The following is a 19,262-nucleotide window of genomic DNA, read 5'->3' as shown; positions in this document are numbered from 1 at the left end:
GCTAGGAACCACACCCTCACTCCGGCGCAACAACCAAGGACCCCGCAGATGCGACATGACTGCAGGAGGCGCAACGATTCTACACAGCACCCGAAAATAGTCCCCTTGGTAACTTTCAATAGGAGGGACTATTTTCGGGCACTGCGCACATCACTGCGCCTCCCGCAGACATGGCACGGCAGCAAAGTCCCTGACCACCACGCCAGAATGAGAGTATAGTTCCCAGCCATTTCGGCCTAGAAAATCACAACCTTTAATTTTTCCATCAGTCCCAGCACACGATGCAACCACAAAAGAGTCAAGTTCCAAACAGGAATATTATCGAAACTCATGGGTCATTTTTCAGCGCGATGCTAATGGTCCAACCAGACTCAACGGACCATGCCAAGCCATGCCAAAAGTGTTAGCGCCAGACCCGGAGATCGGCTGAACGGACTCCAAAACGGCAAAAATTTAATGTTTAACTCTAGGGGGGCTGGAAAATGAGCCCATTTTATTTAATTAGCCTATAAAAGTGAAGTGTCCCTTTAAGGGGTAGATAATGAATTGAGAGAAGCAACTTAAAGGATATTTCTTGTTAGTGTTATACAAATGTAGGACAAAATGCTGATAGACATCATTTGCCTGTGAAAACCGAGATCATTTTTGTGATATACTGTTTTCTACATAAAATGTATATCTTTAATATTGACCGAGTATGATCATGTCAAAGATTGGTATTAAAGCGAAATAAATGAGTGAAATAAAACTTTGATACTCCTAATCTCATAATGAGACTGAGACTTAAGCCTGGATTTCACATACAGGGTCACTTTTGAATCTTATACAGGTATTCTCGGTTTACAAGTCAAGCCCTATTTGCATATAAATTTGCAACTTTAATTTGTAACTTTACAAATGTATCTATGTACGTGCTTTTTGTATTTAACCTGTATTTTTTCTTTACTATATTAAACGTATTAACAGAACAACACTGACACAAACCCAAAAAATACAAAAGTGGCATGCTTCACTAAGGCGTTTTTGAGAAACGTAAAATAGCCAAAATTCTATGTGAAACTTCTGAGGCATGCCAATATTACAACTAGCCCCAAGTCGTTCAATTTGGACTTGGTTCCAGTCTAAAGAATGCTACTTTATTTTGTGAACATCAAGCTATTCAGATCTTCAAGTGGACACCGAGCTCCCACTGACAATAACCCTCCTTCATCCAGAAAGCAGCCATCTTGGACCAGATGGCTGCATGCTTGTTGGCAACACAACATTCGTTTGTATAAGCGCAAATGGAAATCTGATCAACACGACTACATGTGTTCCTTATTCAGCCTCATCCAACCTACTTCACTATAGACAGATTAACTGCGAGAGTTAAATAATATACCAAAAACATCCAAGTATGTAGGTATTCAACATCTTACCATGGTCCTGAAAAGATGCCAGTCTCCGAAGTTCATGTTCATCTCCTTTTTGAGCTCATCAAGGTTGCACTGAGACAAAACTCGACCGTTCACGTTGGCCTACATTTAGGATGAAAGAATTTAACACCAATGGTACAACTAATAACTAGGTTAATTTATCTTAGCATCACTTTAGTGAAACAAATTGGTGCATGCTGGTATGTTGGATGGTGAAACAAAGCTCACTTTTACAACAAAAGAGATATTTAAGTATGCAGGCTGATGCCGCACAGCTGGCAGGTTGACTAATGGATGTCTAACGGAGACATCAGGAATGTCATTGCATCCTTCAGATGTTGTCCAATGGAGAGAAAGCCCTTATTGTGAAACCTCTATGCACACCACATGGAACTGATAAAGCTAGTCTTTTCCAATAGATGAATGGGTATTTACAGAGATGAATGAATTTACCACACCCTGTTTCTCAGTCATGTATTTCTTCTACAGTCATCTGTCTGTTTAGACAACTGTGCACTTGCAAGTTTCACAAATAGGACATTGAAAATGAGTCTTTTGGAAAAGTGGTCAGTAAAAGGAGGAGCTTAACCATTAGATTATGCTGACCTAGTGGGTTAGAAAATAATATACTCATATTAAATCAGCCAACTTAAAAATATATGGTTCAGTTCAATAAATGCAGTAAAACAATGGCAATGGGAGGCCCGCAGTGTAGCCTACCCTTTTTGTTGAAAGTGGCTATTTCTTGCGATGTAAATCTGCACGCTTTACTTTTCAAACCGATTGCATGCTTTTCAATTTAGCACACTTCTAGGAAATACCTTTTTGACTGTGTTGATGTACTCTTCCAGCATACAGGGGTCCAGGCCCTGGAGCTGCCCAAGCTTCTCGCACACTGCGTCAATGCTTAGGGAACTAAGAAGAACTTGGGGCTCACCAGAAACCCCACAACCAGAGCCCTACACACAAATATAATAAATAGTTATTAATTTTATTGATTTACAATACATTCTTTGACAGGCAAAGCGAGCAGTGAAGAGGCACACCAATGATGCTTTATATGCAGCATGCTTCTCATACAAAAGCAAAGCAGGCAATCATTGTCAAAGTAAAGAACATTTGTTGCATGTTTTGGATTTGACCCGTTATTGTAAGAGGTGGGCTTTTTCAATTCATAGATACTGTTATTTTTCAGTGTGACCATCTCTTTAAAGGACAAGTTCGGTATTTTACACGTTAAGCCATGTTTTCAGATTGTTTATGATGAAATAGAACGTTTTTGACTGAAATTTGGACATATGATGCTGGCCCGAGTATTTTCGGGTGTTCGGTTTGATATGGTCAAACAAAAATCGCTGCAAAAGATGCTTTCCAAAAGGTTTTATTGTAGTTTTTGTCCAACTCCATTGACTTGTATTAGATGTGCTGTGAGGTACGGTATTACTCCGCGCCGGGAACTTTGTTTGTATTCTTGCAATCGGCAAAGGCGGATTATCGCCACCAACTGGGCTGGAGTGTCTATTATTCAAGCTCTCAACGAAAGAATGTACGGTGTGAGGCATTTGGAAAAATAGGTCCACAAGGTTACACGAATGCTAAAACACCTGTTGGAAAGCATCTTTTTCACGTCTTTGTAAACGAAAGTTTAATGCATTTTAGGAAGGATTGTTCCAGTGCAGTCATTGTAGATGTTGTGGGGTGATACAACAGAAACCGAAAATTTTCAGGCCAGCTCCAGCATCATATGTCCAAATTTCAGACAAAACAGTTCTATTTCATAATAAACAATCTGAAGACAGAGCTTTAGGTATAAAATACCGAACTTGTCCTTAATAGTCCACCTAAATATGGCACGTTGATAATGTCATTGGTTCTTGTGTCTCGTGAGTAGTTATTATGTCTGTGTTTAACTCATTTTCTCACAAACATACTGTAAGTAAGCCACTGGAGTCATTTGGTTTACTTTACTGATGGATATATTTGCATTTCATGTTGGCTCCAGTATAAGAAGATAACATGGTGGCGATTCACGATTTTACATTTTCTTTGGTGTGTATTAGTACGTTAACGATATGCAAAAGGTAAAAACCACAAAGTAAACAATGACGTGAGTTATCGTCTCCAACGTAAATCTTTTTTCTTGGACTACAACAAACACACGGATTGTAGGCAACAGTTTACTTCCTGGGATTGGTGACATAGAGAAGACCGACCTTATCATAATTCCTCCCGCTTCGGACTCACAGCCTGTAAATTAACTCCTGTTAGCATTGCATTGTGAGCAAATCTTTTAAACATGGTAAGGAGCATCTGACGTCAGAGGTATTCAGAGCAAATCACAATGTACAGATTACCTGGCCAATCAGGGACAGAGAGCTTTTCAAATTCGTGCGTTTCAGGAAGAAAGTGAAATCTGGAGCTACAAAAATGTCTGGTATGTGGAAAATAATGTGTATTATACCAAATACACAAATAACGTTGTTTTTAGCAATGAAATAGGTGCTCTTTAACTTAAAAGGAAGGCATTGCATGATGATGAGTATATTATGAGAAAATAGATTTGAGTGAACAATTTATATTTGGGTCAACTATTCCTTAACTACAGACTGGCTAACTCGTGTGTCCAGTTTAAGGCTATCAACACCAGGAGTGATGTTTAGGAAAAACAGACCAATCAGCTGGAAGCTTGAGACAACACTATTTAAGTATACATTTTATTTTACGATTTGTGATTGTTACAGTGTAATTATAATTTAAGTACTGAATAATAATGATTAACAACATGTACTTACTATAGGATTGAGGTTAGGGTTTGGTTTAGGGTTAGTTGAACGTAATCATAGATATTGGATATAATATTATTGAGGACTCTTATTTTGGGGGGAACTGCAAGCTCAATACAGCTGCTCTGACAGAAGTCCCGCCTTTCGGTTAAAAGAACCAATCATCAATCGATAAAGACTGATGATTCTCATGGGGAGTGGCTCTGTACAGAGTCTCATGAGGTGCTTGCCAACCTATGCACAGGCAAAGTAGTTAAACGCACAATTTGAGCTTAAGAGACAAAAGTTATGGCACAGTTGATGTCAGGTTTAACTGTTGGTCAGAAATGTGTTGTTTAATTGTGATTTTAGCACGTTATTTAAGAGATATCTGTCTTTCCCCATTCAACCAAAAATGACTTTAGTCTTGCATGACTAAAAATCACTGCCCGGAGGCGTTGCAAACATGGCCGCCTAGTGGCGCGGCTTACCTAAAAGGACTCTCACGTAATTGTGCATAATTTACTGTTACCACTATAGTAATTACATGTAATATATAACAAAGACACCATAAAATAAAGTGTTACCTATATATTTTTTCATAAATACACAAACATCAAAAAATATTGGCAACTAATTTTTTTTTTTTTTTAAAAATGCTTTATTTTACAGAACAGGAAACAAACTGGCTGAAGTAGGCGTGCAGCGTGTCAAAAAAAAGAGAGCATTTGTCAATTGATGGCGCAACAAGCACTTCAAGCGTAGACAGCTTTGTTGAGAACATTGGGAGCGGTTTAGTTTTGTTGTTTTAATTTTTAAACTGGTCTGTTTGTCTGTGGTTAAGTGACCCAGTTTGCAATAACGGTCGATTTTTGGCCTGTGTACTGATTTCATCAGACCTGTTGTGGTCGGCCCAGTCAATTGATATGTAGGCTTTCTGTGGTCTTGCGGAAGTGACACTATTACTGAAATTCTCATGAAATCTTTAACTAAATAAAGTGGTCTATTTTAAAGTGGTCATTTGACGTTGCTAAAAATAACATAATTGTTTTGTATTTGGTGCAATGCAAAATTGCATGGGTTAAGGTAAAAAAAACATAATCTTCCACAAACCGCACATTATTTTTGCTCCTCGTCTTTCTAAAAAAAAAAAACATAGATTTTAATAAAGCTATCCAGTGCATTGTGATTCACCGAATACCTCAAGTGTAAGACGGAAATGTTACACCCTTACCATATTTGGAATATCTGCTCGCAAAGCACAGCGTCTCCACGACATGGCGGCAGCGGCAATAATACTACAGCGAGAAAAATGTTACGCCTTCTTTAAGTATATATTTGGCAGCTGTTACGCAAATCTTCCCACACAGTGATGTAGATATTTGAATGAGGTATTTTAGGAAGGCGTGGATGAGCCTTCACTTTTAGAAAGAATATTTCTTTGGGTTTTAGACTGTCTTTGCAACTTCACAAATCTTCTATATGCACAAACAGCTTTTAAAAAATAAAAAAAATAAAAGTGCATCATATGACCCCTTTAATCATCAACTTATGGAAATGAATGCTATAGATGACTCAGTATTAGCATCTTGCAAGCTTGTTCTTCATATGATGATACATGGAAGACTTGGCCATGTATCTATATGTGGTTCAGCTGTGACATGTAGTCAAAGTGATGTAAGATGATGGTTCACAACATGGTTAACAACAACTCTGTTCACCTAAATTAATTGCACTCAAGTAATCCTACTCATCATCAGCAGGCATGTTTACTAAGATACAAAAAAACAAAAAGTATAAGTAGTATTTAGCTGGACATATGATCTCAAAATGGCAGCAACCATAATATGGGATTATTGTATTAAAGAAAACTTGTTTTGTCTACAGGTCACTGTTACGACTGTAGTGCATATATTGGGTATGTGTACATAATTTTACACATCAAATGTATATGAAGTTTATTTCTTTTCTTTAAGGCCCAACAATGCCCATGTGCACAAAGTGAGGTCTATCAACGAATTCTGGTGTGAAAGAATGGACTATAGGCTGTACATAGCCCAGATCTGAATCCTAATGAACCCAATGACCAATTGAATTGAAATTTTGTGGGTAAGACCCCATCACCCAAAATCAGTGCACTGAATTACAGATGTTTGTGTGTATGGAATAAATCACTGCATCCATGTTCCAACATCTGGCAGAACATCAAAAGCTTTATAAACTGTAAAAAGTGACAGCTGCTCTACTTAAAAAAAAATTAAAAAAGTTTTTATAAACTTAAATATAAGGTTAAAAAAACGTCAATTGGTAATATCTAAAAAATTAAGTTTTATAAACTTAAGGCCTGGTTTCACAGACAAGGCTTAGCTAAAGCCAGGACTAGTTCATAGTTAAATTAAGACGGTTAAGCATTTTATTATAAACATGCCTTACTAGTGTGTATCTTAAGACAAATCAATGTCACTGGCATATTTTAAGATCTGTATGTGCAACTTATTTTAAGTTGAGACAACTCAAACAAGTGTTTTACTCTAGGACTAGCCTTAAGCCAGGGGTAGAAGGTGAAAAAACGTTTAAAAATTACTTCATTTAGTAACACCTAATATTTTTAAACATTTCCAACTTAAAAATTTCACTATAAGTGAGTAATTGAGTAAGTTAAAAAAAACTCAAATTTTTAAGCGTTTCCAATTTTTTTAAGTTGATCCAACATTTACTTTTTACAGTTTAGGAAGGACCCAATTTCAAATCTATTTATGTTAAAAGATTAGTCAATTTTCTCCAAAAAAAAATACAGACAACCTACGCACCACCATGTCATCCAAAATGTCGACGTCCCTCCCCGCCCAGTGAAGAAGAAACCATGTTCTTGAGGAAAACATTCCAGGATTTTTCTCATTGTAATGGACTTTAATGGACCCCAATACGTAACAGTTTTAATGCAGTTTAAAATTGCAGTTTCAAAGGACTCTAAACAATCTCAAACGAGGCATAAGGGTCTTATCTAGTGAAACGATTGTCATTTTTGGCAAGAAAAATAAAAAATATGCACTTTTAAACCACAACTTCTCATCTATCTCTGGTCCTGTGACGCGCCATACGCAATACGTCATCACGTCAAGAGATCACGGATGACGTATTGAAACTACGCCCTAGTGTTTACAAGTGTGGAGAAAGAGGACCGTTCCGACGTTGTTGTATGTCAAATGATACTAATTAATGTCTTTGTGTCAGTTTATTGTTTAAAATGGTCCGCAAATGTGCGTTTCATATATGTAACACGTGACCTTTCCACGGCATTACGCAATTACACGAGGTCGCGCTGGCTCATCACACAGCCGGAGGATTTTTATTTTTCTTGCCAAAAATGACAATCGCTTCGCTAGATAAGACACTTATTCCTCGTTTGGGATCATTTAGAGTTCTTTAAAACTGCAATTTTAAACTGCATTAAAACTGTTAAGTGTTGGGGTCCATTAAAGTCCATTAAAATTAGAAAAATCCTGGAATGTTTTCCTCAAAAAACATAATTTCTTCACGACTGAACAAAGAAAGACATCAACATTTTGGATGACATGGTGGTGAGTAAATTATCTGGATTTTTTTTAAGAAAATTGACTAATCCTTTAATATTTTTGATGAGTAGCATGAGCACATGTGGATGCGGGTAATTTTGCCCATATAGTCTATATACATTGAAAACTGGCAGTACATTTTGTTTTATGATTTTAAGTGAAATAAGTCAAGATAAGGATGAGAAATCTCAAGGGTTTAAATGTGTGTACCTGTTTCATTCTGTAGGGTTGTGATTTTATCTGGGAGTGGCAAAAGGAGAGAGAAGGAGAGGAGAGGAGAAGAAAGGAAAAGAGAAGATGAATCAGGTCACATGCTTAAATCATCAAAGATCAATCAATCAATTAATCAATCAATTAATCAAAATGCAATTACATTATTTTTGACTGGTAGAAATGGGCACAAATACATACACAAAATCAACTTTTGGGTTGTCTGAAAGAATAGCTGACTTGAAAAGCTGGTTTGTCGTAAGGAAGGCCTGTATAATTAACCTGAATTTGATTCACCATCAGGTGTGTTTCTTTAAAGGCCATTTAAATAAGACAGATTTGCACTTAAAAAGAGCTAGATAAAGCATAAGGGACACATTTAACTTTAACAATGACACTTAAAAAAGTAGCCCACTTCAATTATATTTAAAAATAAAAAAATTATTTGTATCTTATATCGAACGCGTTTTACAACGCAAACTGTCTAACAGCACAAAAAAACAATGGTAATAAAACATAAATCCATAAACCAATATACCTAAACCCTAATGATTTGTCCAATAGTATACAAACTGCATGGATTTGACATTTTTTATGATTTGATCAAACCAAATCAACAGCACAAGAGGAATCAACTGAAACGAGGACACAAAAAAGACAATAAAGGACAAATATCAAAAAGATGGAAAAGACTCGGAACAGACATACAATGTACATAGACAATTTAGACTTCACAACTTCACGGGGAAAAAATATTTCAATACAAAACGGCTCCACCCTGATGGGCGAGTGTTAGAAGTGTGCGATAAGATTGTAATTAGGGCCAGGGGCCGGGAATAAGGAAACAGACGTGCTCACTGAAGGAAGCATCTCTCTGTGCTGATAAGAGAAGCTTCGTTCAACACGCCATCCTAGCTCTGCTGATGCTAATTCATGCTGCCTCTGATGGCAGCGACTTTCACATGATGCAGAACGAAGCAAAGACCAAAGAGCCAATCAAATGACGGTGGTGTTAAAGGAACAAAACAATGGAGATTTGAAAAGTGAGTTTAAATCATGCAGCGATAGTGTGGGAGACAAATAAGTCCGGGATGGAGAATATGTAGGAGGCGCCCAGAGGTGTTTATATTTGGGGTATATATGAAGCTGTTTAATAGTGATATCTAATGTGATAAAATGACAATATTTAATTGGCTGATATTTGGTCATGTTTGAGCATTTTGGCATGAACTGTAACTGCCCGATTATGTTATACAAGTCAATATTCTATATTTTGTAATCTTGAGCTGATAGACGATAGTATCATGTATCGACGACCGTCAGACATATGGCCGACAGCAGGCTTTCATGACGATAGTTGGCGATAGTTATTATTATTATTATTATAGTTTCACATAAACATGGTTTGTGGGCTTCAGCCTGTAATGTGCACGTATTCCTTCTTGCACGCACCTGGACTTGTAAGGTGCTTGGAGTCTTGCTCGGACCTGAACGCGCACGGCATGGACTCCTCGCGTGTAAACTTGTAATGCGCATGATTCAGACTCTTCTTCGCACATGAGCTTGTAATATGCGTGCCGAATAAATAAATAAATGAGTAAACTATTGCCCCGCCTCCTGATAACGTTTATGGGCGATCTCACAGGCCGCAACCCAGTATCACGAAACTACGTACCCATAGCCACACAAATTTTCGAGTCCTATGCATGACACTGAGACGGTTTTCCACCTTTTTGCGTGAACATGTCACGCATTTCTGTTTACGTGTTACTGTCACGTATTTGTTACTCAACTGTTTTGTCCTATTTTCTTACCATTGTCGCTTCGGTTTAGGGTCAGATTTCCCAAAATATAAAAAAAATAATGAAAAAAAGGTATAAACCAATACTTAAAGTGACATCTTAACGCAAACACCAAATCTGACCCTAAACCGAAGTGCCAATGGTTTCAAAATAGGACAAAACAGTTGAGCAACAAACACGCGACAGTGACACGTAAACAGAAATGCGTGACATGTTCAAAAAAACAGCAGAAAACCGTGTCAGTGTCACGCATAAGACTTACAAATTTACGTGAATATAGGTACATAATTTCAAAATACAGGGTTGCAGGCTGACGATAAGACAATCTCACAATGGGCATATCGCCCAACGCTATTGTAATCTACTGTATATTTTAGGTCAATTTGAAGTAATAACTGTTTAATATAATTCAGTAATTAAAAAAAATTTAATCAAGTATAATAAATAAGATTTTAATTGCTATCATTTAAAGTTATACATGTATTGCACTATATGTGAAGAGTTAACATGCAAAATGCTCTAATTGCGAGATGTTTTCTTGTAAATTCATTTTTATTACTCTCCATTTAGGTTCAATACTTTCACTATAATGCCAATAAAATGAAAAAGTTATTAGTTAGTAATTAAAACATCTTTTTTTCACAAATGGCACTTTGGTCACATGAGAAGTATTAGATGAACATATAATACATGCCGAGAGCATTAGGTCAATATTATTATCTAATTTTTGACAGAGGTGATGTTTAGTCTTGAGTCCTCATAAAAAACTATTTAGTAAAACTTTCATTTCAACTTTTGGATTTTTATAAAGTTTACCCAAAATTTTTTGTTAGCCACTGTTTAGGACAAAGATTAAAAAATCTGTGACATTATGTACGTACCAATGCTGTCACAACACTAACAGATGACATACCAAATACATTCTGAGATTTATTTATATTATTTTATATATTTTATATTTGTATATTTATATTATTTTATAATAAGTATTTTTAATACCAATCTCATACTATTGGATCTCACTGTAAAATCTGTAAAACTTTTTTCTAAATATTGTAATTGGTATTGCCTTAAAAAACATTTCTGGCATTGTTTGAGATTTGAAGTTAGATTAAGTTAAACAATAAACAGCATTTTATTGAGATTCACTTCAATTTCATGCTTATATTTCACCCTGTAGCATGTAAAACTCTAAACAGTATTGGGTGGTTTCCCAGACTAGGCTAGGGCTAGGCCTTAGATATATTAGGACATTTAATTTGTTTTTACAAACATAACTTACAAAAAAAAACAATACTGGTGTGCATCTTGACACGAAACAATAGCACTGATATATCTTAAGATCAGTGCAAGATTATTTTAAATTAAGGCAGCTAAAACGTATTTTTGTCTGAGACTAGGATAAGCCCTATCCACAAAACTGTCCCAATAATTTATTAATTATTATAATATTGGCCATCATAGCTTTTATCATCTGCAACATTAAAATAATTATCTTATAATCAGCATCAGCCAGAATTCCCATATCAACACATTCTTAAGTGTGAATGACCGTGACATCTTCACTTGTGCTGTAGCAAAGATGCTATACTGCTTTAATGAGTCTAAGCTTTGTTCACGGCATCAGTTTAATTGTTTTAACCAATTTACATTTTGTCCTGGCAAACAGCCAATTATATATGTGAATATTGTTAAATGCACTTAATTCTGTTTCGAAGTCAAATGTGTAAAAAGTCAGGATGTCTACGAGTGAGATATATTCACTGCGGCCGGGCATCGAGACAAAGATAGGACGGCCCCACTTGAGAATTGATTGACACGTGCTGCTCATGTATATATTTGATTGTGTGTTTGCAGTCAACATAGCAACAAATGGCTTTACTGTATCTCGTCTAATGCTGTACACTCACCTAAAGGATTATTAGGAACACCATACTAATACTGTGTTTGACCCCCTTTCCCCTTCAGAACTGCCTTAATGTGGCATTGATTCAACAAGGTGCTGAAAGCATTTTTTAGAAATCTTGGCCCATATTGATAGGATAGCATCTTGCAGTTGATGGAGATTTGTGGGATGCATATCCAGGGCACGAAGCTCCCGTTCCACCACATCACAAAGATGCTCCATTGGGTTGAGATCAGGGGACTGTGGGGGCCAATTTTAGTACAGTGAACTCATTGTCATGTTCAAGAAACCAATTTGAAATGATTTGAGCTTTGTGAAATGGTGCATTATCCTGCTGGAAGTAGCCATTAGAGGATGGGTACATGGTGGGCATAAAGGGATGGACATGGTCAGAAACAATGCTCAGGTAGGCTGTGGCATTTAAAAAATGCTCAATTGGCACTAAGGGGCCTAAAGTGTGCCAAGAACACATCCCCCACACCATTACACCACCACCACCAGCCTGCACTAACAAGCAACCTGATCTCACAAATTTCCGTGGCATAGTCACGGAATTTTGTGCTCATTTTCCGCGGCATTCTCACGGATCTCCGCATTTTTCCGTGGCCCTGCCACGGACTGTCTTTTTCCGTGGCATTCTCACGGATTGGTTACTCAACTGTTTTGTCCTATTTTCTTACCATTTTTGCTTCGGTTTAGGCTTAGATTTACATGAAATGACATCCCTACCCAAACCCAACTCTAACCCCAACGCCAGGCAACAATTGTTTAAAGTTTAGAATATATAAAAGAATAAATCAGAAAAAATAGTATAAACCAATATTTAAAGTGACATACTAACGCAAACACCAAATATAACCCTAAACCGAAGCGAAAATGGTTTGAAAATAGGAAAAAGCAGTTGAGTAACCAATCCGTGAGAATGTCATGGAAAAATGAGCACAAAATTCCGTGACTATCCCACGGAACTTTGTGAGATCATGTTGCAACAAGGCATGATGGATCCATGTTCTCATTCTGTTTACGCCAAATTCTGACTCTACCATCTGAATGTCTCAACAGAAATCGAGACTCATCAGACCATGCAACATTTTTCCAGTCTTCAACTGTCCAATTTTGGTGAGCTCGTACAAATTGTAGCCTCTTTTTCCTACTTGTAGTGGAGATGAGTGGTACCCAGTGGGGTCTTCTGCTGTTGTAGCCCATCCGCCTCAAGGTTGTGCGTGTTGTGGCTTCACAAATGCTTTGCTGCATACCTCGGTTCTATCAGCTTGAATCAGGTGGCCCATTCTCTTCCGACCTCTAGCATCAACAAAGCATTTTCGCCCACAGGACACCCACATACTGGATGTTTTTCCCTTTTCATTCCATTCTTTGTAAACCCTAGAAATGGTTGTGCGTGAAAATCCCAGTTACTGAGCAGATGTACTCACACCAGCCCGTCTGGCACCAACAACCATGCCACGCTCAACATTGCTTAAATCACCTTTCTTTCCCATTCTGACATTCAGTTTGAGTTCAGGAGATTGTCTTGACCAGCACCACACCCCTAAATGCATTGAAGCAACTGCCATTTGATTAGCTGATTAGATTATTGCATTAATGAGAAACGGAACAGGTGTTCCTAATAATCCTTTAGGTGAGTGTATATACACATACACACTCCAAGTTACCATAGAAGGGGATGTAGGAGAGGGAAGACCCTCACTGGAGTCTTCTCTGATTACATCCTGACGAAGGAGGGATACAGTATGGATGAATGAAGAAGAAAAAAAGGATAAAGAAGATAGTTATAGGATATATTTAGTATGGACATTTAGTGAGGGTATGGGAGATGGTTAACAAAGAAAATAGTGAGAGGTGTGAACAATGATGATGGTGTTGCAGTCGTTTCTGTAGTTTACAAATTCCACTAGGACTTAACTCTTTCAACGGCAGCATTTTTCATGATTTAAACAAAAGTTTAATGCCTTCCAGAAAATGCTCCTTTTTAAATATATAAACATATAATATATAAAATAAAAGAACAGACCCTCTGCTTTCAAACAAAAAAAATCAGTTTCATCCTACCTTCATGTGTTCTGTTTTTATCACCTCTCAAATATGTGTAGGTTTCATCAAAAACAGCAAATTTTGAGCAAAAAGCTGAGATAATTCCATTTTTGTGAAAGACTTTTGATAGAGATCAGATGCAGAGCGATCTTTAAAACATACACGGACTTACAGCTGTTTGCCCTAGGGCAATACTTCCGGTTTTTACAAGTTGCGGAAGAGCGCCACCTGGTGGACAATAGCGGCACTGCAGATTGACAAGACATCTCGTCAATGGCGGGGAAAGAGTTAAAAGGACACCATACAGTAAAATTAATGTTCTTGCATTTTTAACCCTGGAGAACCCAAGAAGAGTTTGGGTAGCAGCAATTAAAAGCTGCCAAATTTGACCCTGTAGGTTCTTCAAGGTTAAAATAAGGGTTTGAATTCAAACCTAAGTTCTGCAAAAGTAGTCAATAAATTTGGATGTTTACAATGTCATAACATTTTACATTTCTGCATTTCGCAGACCCTTTCATCAAAAGCGACTTGCAGTGCATTACAAGGTTTACATTTAATCAGTAGCTGTGTTCCCTGAGTTCGAACCCACAACCTTTGTGATGCTCACACAGTGCAATATCACCAAGACTGCTAACTAGTGCTTTAACTATCAGCATTTAATGTTCAGCATCCTAAATAACAACACTATGTCTATTGCACTAACATACTTTATGTGCAAAGATGTTTGCCAATTATAATAGAGCTTATTTACATATGGTCTTAAAGGTACAGTAGTGATAACAACCTGTTTACCTGCTTATACAAAGTATAAAAACAGATACAAATAACAAGACATAATTTTGGTCAAAGCACTTAAAATTGTGTGCCTGCCTGCTACGTATTGAAGTACTTTGCTGTGCAATCACTAGACCTTACTAGCTGTGTACTTACTAGTGTCATGCTGGGGTCCTTATGGAGTTTAGTAGGTGGACGTGAGGGGGCGTGATGGGGGTTGCCGGGGTAATGTCGGGGCAGGTGATAAACATGATGAGGAAAATAGGGCTGTAGAGGTGGAGAGAAATGATGGACAGATAATCAGAAATAACATAAATGAAGAACAGATAAGGGACAGTGGTACAAAGGATCAAATATAAGCATGATCACTATAAAAATAAATAGATGGATGAATACACCAATATTATGAATACAGTTATGACGACGACTAGTTTCATCTCCGATCTAAGCACTAACACTCGCTATTATGATAAGTCTTTTAAAAAATGTGATTTATTTCAATAAATTTGCTATTTCGAAATTTTAATGAATCAATTCAAAAGACTGAATAAAGAGATAGTTCACCAAAAAAGGAAAATTGTGTCATCATTTACTCACTCTCATGTTGTTACAAACCTGTATAAATTTCATTGTTCTGATAAACACAAAGGAACCAAAATCGTAACGATTTTGTAACCAAATCGTTCATGAGTCCCATTCATTTCCCTTGTATTCTTTATTTCTACTTTGGAAGTGAACAGTGGCGGCCGCCGGCCGGTGACTTCTTTTTTCGAGGGCGCACGATGCAAAGTTCGTCACAACATGTATGTAGCCTGTCATGTGTGTGGTTTGTAATTTCAAAATATGTGTTCTGCACGTCGAGTGAACCTGTGTGCATCACGTGTCTTGCAAAATAAGTGCCTGCTGCAGACGCGTCTAAAGGGTTAATGATAAAAGAGACGCTCGCGTTTGCATAATCTCATGAATAATCAGAGTTTACTGTTAAGGGAGTGTCTTGCGTGTATTTTGTGAACGTGAGCGTCTCTTTTATCATAAACGGTTTTGACGCACTTATTTTGACAAAACACGTGATGCACATGGTTCACGTGACGCAACAAACACACATTTTGAAAACACGAGCAACACACATGAACTCTGCCACTGGAAGTAAATGGGGCTCATGATCGGTTTGGTTTCAAACATTCCTTAAAAATATCTTTCTTCGTTTTCATCAGAATAAAGACATTTAATAATGTACATACTGTGTGACTACTGTATAACCAATGTGTCCAATTGACAGTCTCACCCTGTTGTAGAAGGGATGTTGTGGGCCGGTAAGACCGCTGAAGTAACTGCTGTGGGGCTGGGAGGGTGACATCACACCACCGGTGGGGAAAGACCCAGGAAATGAGCCTGTAGGAGAACACGCCAAAGACTGCTGCCCAAACACGGAGTGAGGCCGCGCCGTAGCATCTTGCAGGGGCATTGTGGGAAAACTGACTCCTCCAAGGTGCATCTGCTCTCTTGCATCTCGTACATCTGACAGATTGAAAGAGGAAAGGAGCAGGAAAAAAAGAGAAAAGAGTACAAGAAAGTAAGATTCGAAACTTGGCCGGCACTTTAAAGGCATTCAGTTCCTCCCACTCAAAGACGTCTACAGCCAAACGAAGAAGCAATTTTAGCAAGATACATGCGGGAAAGAAAAGGCCTCTGTGGTTTGATTCTCCTAGACACAAAACACTGATGACCAAACTTGGGTGAAAGAAACCGACCTATAAAAGCACCTCATAAAAATGGCTCCCAAAGAAATTGATTTTACCTTTGACCTCAAATCTTGTCTCGAGAGCTTAAACATACGTCGGGATATATTTGGTAGGAAACATTAGTTCTGAGTCAGTCAGACCGACCAAAATAAAATGTCTGGGTGACTCAGAAACAAGCTGCTCATCGGGCATCAGTGATGTTTCATTTCCTGAGGAGAACACAATGGAGATCTTACTCATCTCTCTGTGCAAATAAAGGTTTCTTTGTGAAGCCCGGCCCATTGTCACATTGCACTAAGCCACGTCTGCCGTCTCAAAGCAGAGCACAGATGACCGATCATGTGATCAGATAATATCAGCTCCGACTCTTAAAAATGAAATCTACGGCAATAAACCAGATAAACAGATGACTGTGTGCATGTGGTTTTATTTGCTTTACTATACATTCAAGATTATTTACATTACTGGGAATAAAGCACATGATCCTTAAGAAAGAATGGAAGAATGCTTTCATTAACTGCTGTTAAAGGAACACTCCGCGAAAATAAGCTCATTTTCATGCTCCCCTCGAATTAAACATTAGATTTTTACCGCTTTGGAATCTATTCAGCCGATCTCCGGGTCTGGCGGTACCACTTTTAGCATAGCTTAGCATAATCTATTGAATCCGATTAGACCGTTAGCATCGTGCTCAAAAATAAGTTTGTGCTAAAAAAAGAGCTTTTTAAAACTTGACTCTTCTGTAGTTACATCGTGTACTAAGATCGACAAAAAAATAAAAGTTGTGATTTTCTAGGCCGATATGGCTAAGAACTATACTCTCATTCCGGCGTATAATAAAGGACTTTGCTGCCGTACCATGGGTGCAGCAGGCACAAAGATATTACGCAGTGCACGAAAATAGTCCCCAGCTATTGAAAGATACCAAGGGGAATATTTTTGGGCGCTGCGTAATATTATTTTCTGTCAGTCTTAGCACACGGTGTAACTACAGAAGAGTTAAGTTTTAAACAGAAAAAATATCAAAACTCTTTGGTCATGTTTGAGCGCGATGCTAATGGTCTAATCAGATTCAATGGATTATGCTAAGCTATGCTATAAGTGGTACCGCCGGACCGGGAGATCGGCTGAATGGATTCCAAAAAGGTAAAAATCAAATGTTTCACTCTAAGGGAGATGGAAAATGAGCCTATTCAAAAAAAGTGGAGTTTTCCTTTAAAGTATAGGTTAAACTTATGTTACGTACACACCAAACGCGTAGCATCGCGTTGCCCGCTCTACATTACTCGCGGAATTTAACTTTGTGTCATGCGAATTTTTCGCTTGAGTTGAATATTTTCAACTTGTGCGAAAAATTAGCATGACACAAAGTTAAATTCCGTGAGTAATCTAGAGCAAGCAACGCGATGTGTCGTGCAAATTTTTCGCGGCAATCACGCCACCCAATTGGCTTCATTCACATCGCCCCGATGTCTGATTGCGTCTTTGCATTGACTTTGTATGTAATCTACTCGCGCAAATCGTTGAACTCGCATTTGGTGTGTATGCCCCATTAGTCTTTAGTCATTAAAATAGCCTTATACAGGTAGATGTCTACAGTGCATGCCGATTCATTTCTGTGTACCTGCAATGATCTCCCTTAGTTTGGGGTCCAGGTTGACGGTGCAAGGCAGAAACATCTCCACATCACGAGCAGTAAGAACAGGCGCGTGCGAGGAAAGAAACACCTCGAAACTGCGAATATCACCATCGATTTCCAGCAGCGGCTCCACATCTTTAGTGGTGGGGATGTTTTTAGAGATCCTGCAATGAGGTGCATTATTAACATACAGAATAATCTAAAAAACAAGTACAGGAACTAAAAGATTGGGGTTAAAATGATTCGGCAGTGCATTTCTCGTTTTATTCAATGTTTATAAACAAAATATAAAAAACCCTACATGTGAAAACCCTACTAATGTCCTTTTTGACATAAAATAATGAACAACATTCTTTAAAATGATATGAATATCATAATATATGAATTTACGTTCATGTTGTTTGAGTAGTAGATAGATTAGTTAAATCTACTCTAGGCTGTGGTAAGCTAACCTACAAGTCACAAGCTCACACACTTAAACCTTGCTATCTCTGAACATTTGTGGTTTCTGCAGTTATTTCTGCAGCCCGACGTCAGGCGCTTTCAGATAAATGGTTTCCCATCACAATTTATCTTATTGAGCGTGGGAATTTCTATCAAATAAATCTGAAGATTCGCTTCTGCTGAACGCAGACATTTTGCGCGCACCATATTTCTTCATATCTCTTTATCTGCCCTGCAGCCCACGCCTACATCTCTCGGGTAGGAACGCCAGTGGTATGGTTATTTGCAATCTTTGGTCGGTGAGGGGACACAATAGATTCCTTATTTCTATAATGATCAAGGCGGATTGCGCTGTGAACGGGGTTAGGTCACCGCTTGGCCCTGTCCCATATCACTGCCTCGAGTAATCCGATTTTAAGGGCTAAAATTTGGACATGAGAGAGATGATACAATGACACTCGTATGACCTTTAACCAGGGGTGGACTATGCTGCGGATAATACCCCACTATCTTAGCTATCACATAGACATGTTGTAATGGAAATTGCATGTAGTATTAATAAATATACTTGGTTGAGAGAGGTCAAAAAAATGATAAGACACACCAGCCAATTTTGTAAACATCATCGGTTTGCAAGACACTAACAACACATTTGTGTATTTGACTGCAGTGTGTTTCTGTTTGTGTTGGGAGTTTGCGTTAATTCAATCCAGCGTTGGGTCAAAAGGGACAAACCCAACCCACTGGGTTGTAAATCAACCTGTACTGGGTTGTTTTAACCCCAAATGCTGTTTTGCTTTAACGCATTGTTGGGTCAAATGTAAAAATTTTCGACCGGGATGGATTTTTAAGGATGTCATTTTCAAGACCATCTTCTGATGTCTGTATCTCGCATAAATACTGACGGTGACCAAATGACTCACAATTTCGGTCAAGAAGTG

The 19,262-nt window shown here is 38.0% G+C and overlaps 1 protein-coding gene across 5 annotated transcripts in view; it reads right to left on the bottom strand.

Moving 5' to 3' along the window:
* The window catches only part of LOC141365356 (kinase D-interacting substrate of 220 kDa B-like), a 79,634-nt gene that overhangs the window by 5,619 nt on the left and 54,753 nt on the right, over nt 1-19,262 (bottom strand). For 2 of the 5 annotated variants that reach the window (XM_073869633.1, XM_073869632.1), the window contains exons 23-29: nt 17,863-18,041; nt 15,782-16,014; nt 14,653-14,763; nt 13,344-13,400; nt 7,963-7,992; nt 2,237-2,374; nt 1,419-1,517 (exon numbers count right to left, since the gene is read on the bottom strand). In XM_073869633.1, the coding sequence (XP_073725734.1) occupies nt 1,419-1,517; nt 2,237-2,374; nt 7,963-7,992; nt 13,344-13,400; nt 14,653-14,763; nt 15,782-16,014; nt 17,863-18,041 (847 nt within the window). The remainder of the gene's footprint in view (nt 1-1,418; nt 1,518-2,236; nt 2,375-7,962; nt 7,993-13,343; nt 13,401-14,652; nt 14,764-15,781; nt 16,015-17,862; nt 18,042-19,262) is intronic. The other 3 variants (XM_073869634.1, XM_073869635.1, XM_073869636.1) reach the window with 3 other exon arrangements.

The sequence above is a fragment of the Misgurnus anguillicaudatus genome, chromosome 7, assembly GCF_027580225.2.
Source record: "Misgurnus anguillicaudatus chromosome 7, ASM2758022v2, whole genome shotgun sequence".
Lineage (NCBI taxonomy): Eukaryota > Metazoa > Chordata > Actinopteri > Cypriniformes > Cobitidae > Misgurnus > Misgurnus anguillicaudatus.
This window is presented reverse-complemented; position numbering and strand designations above follow the sequence as displayed.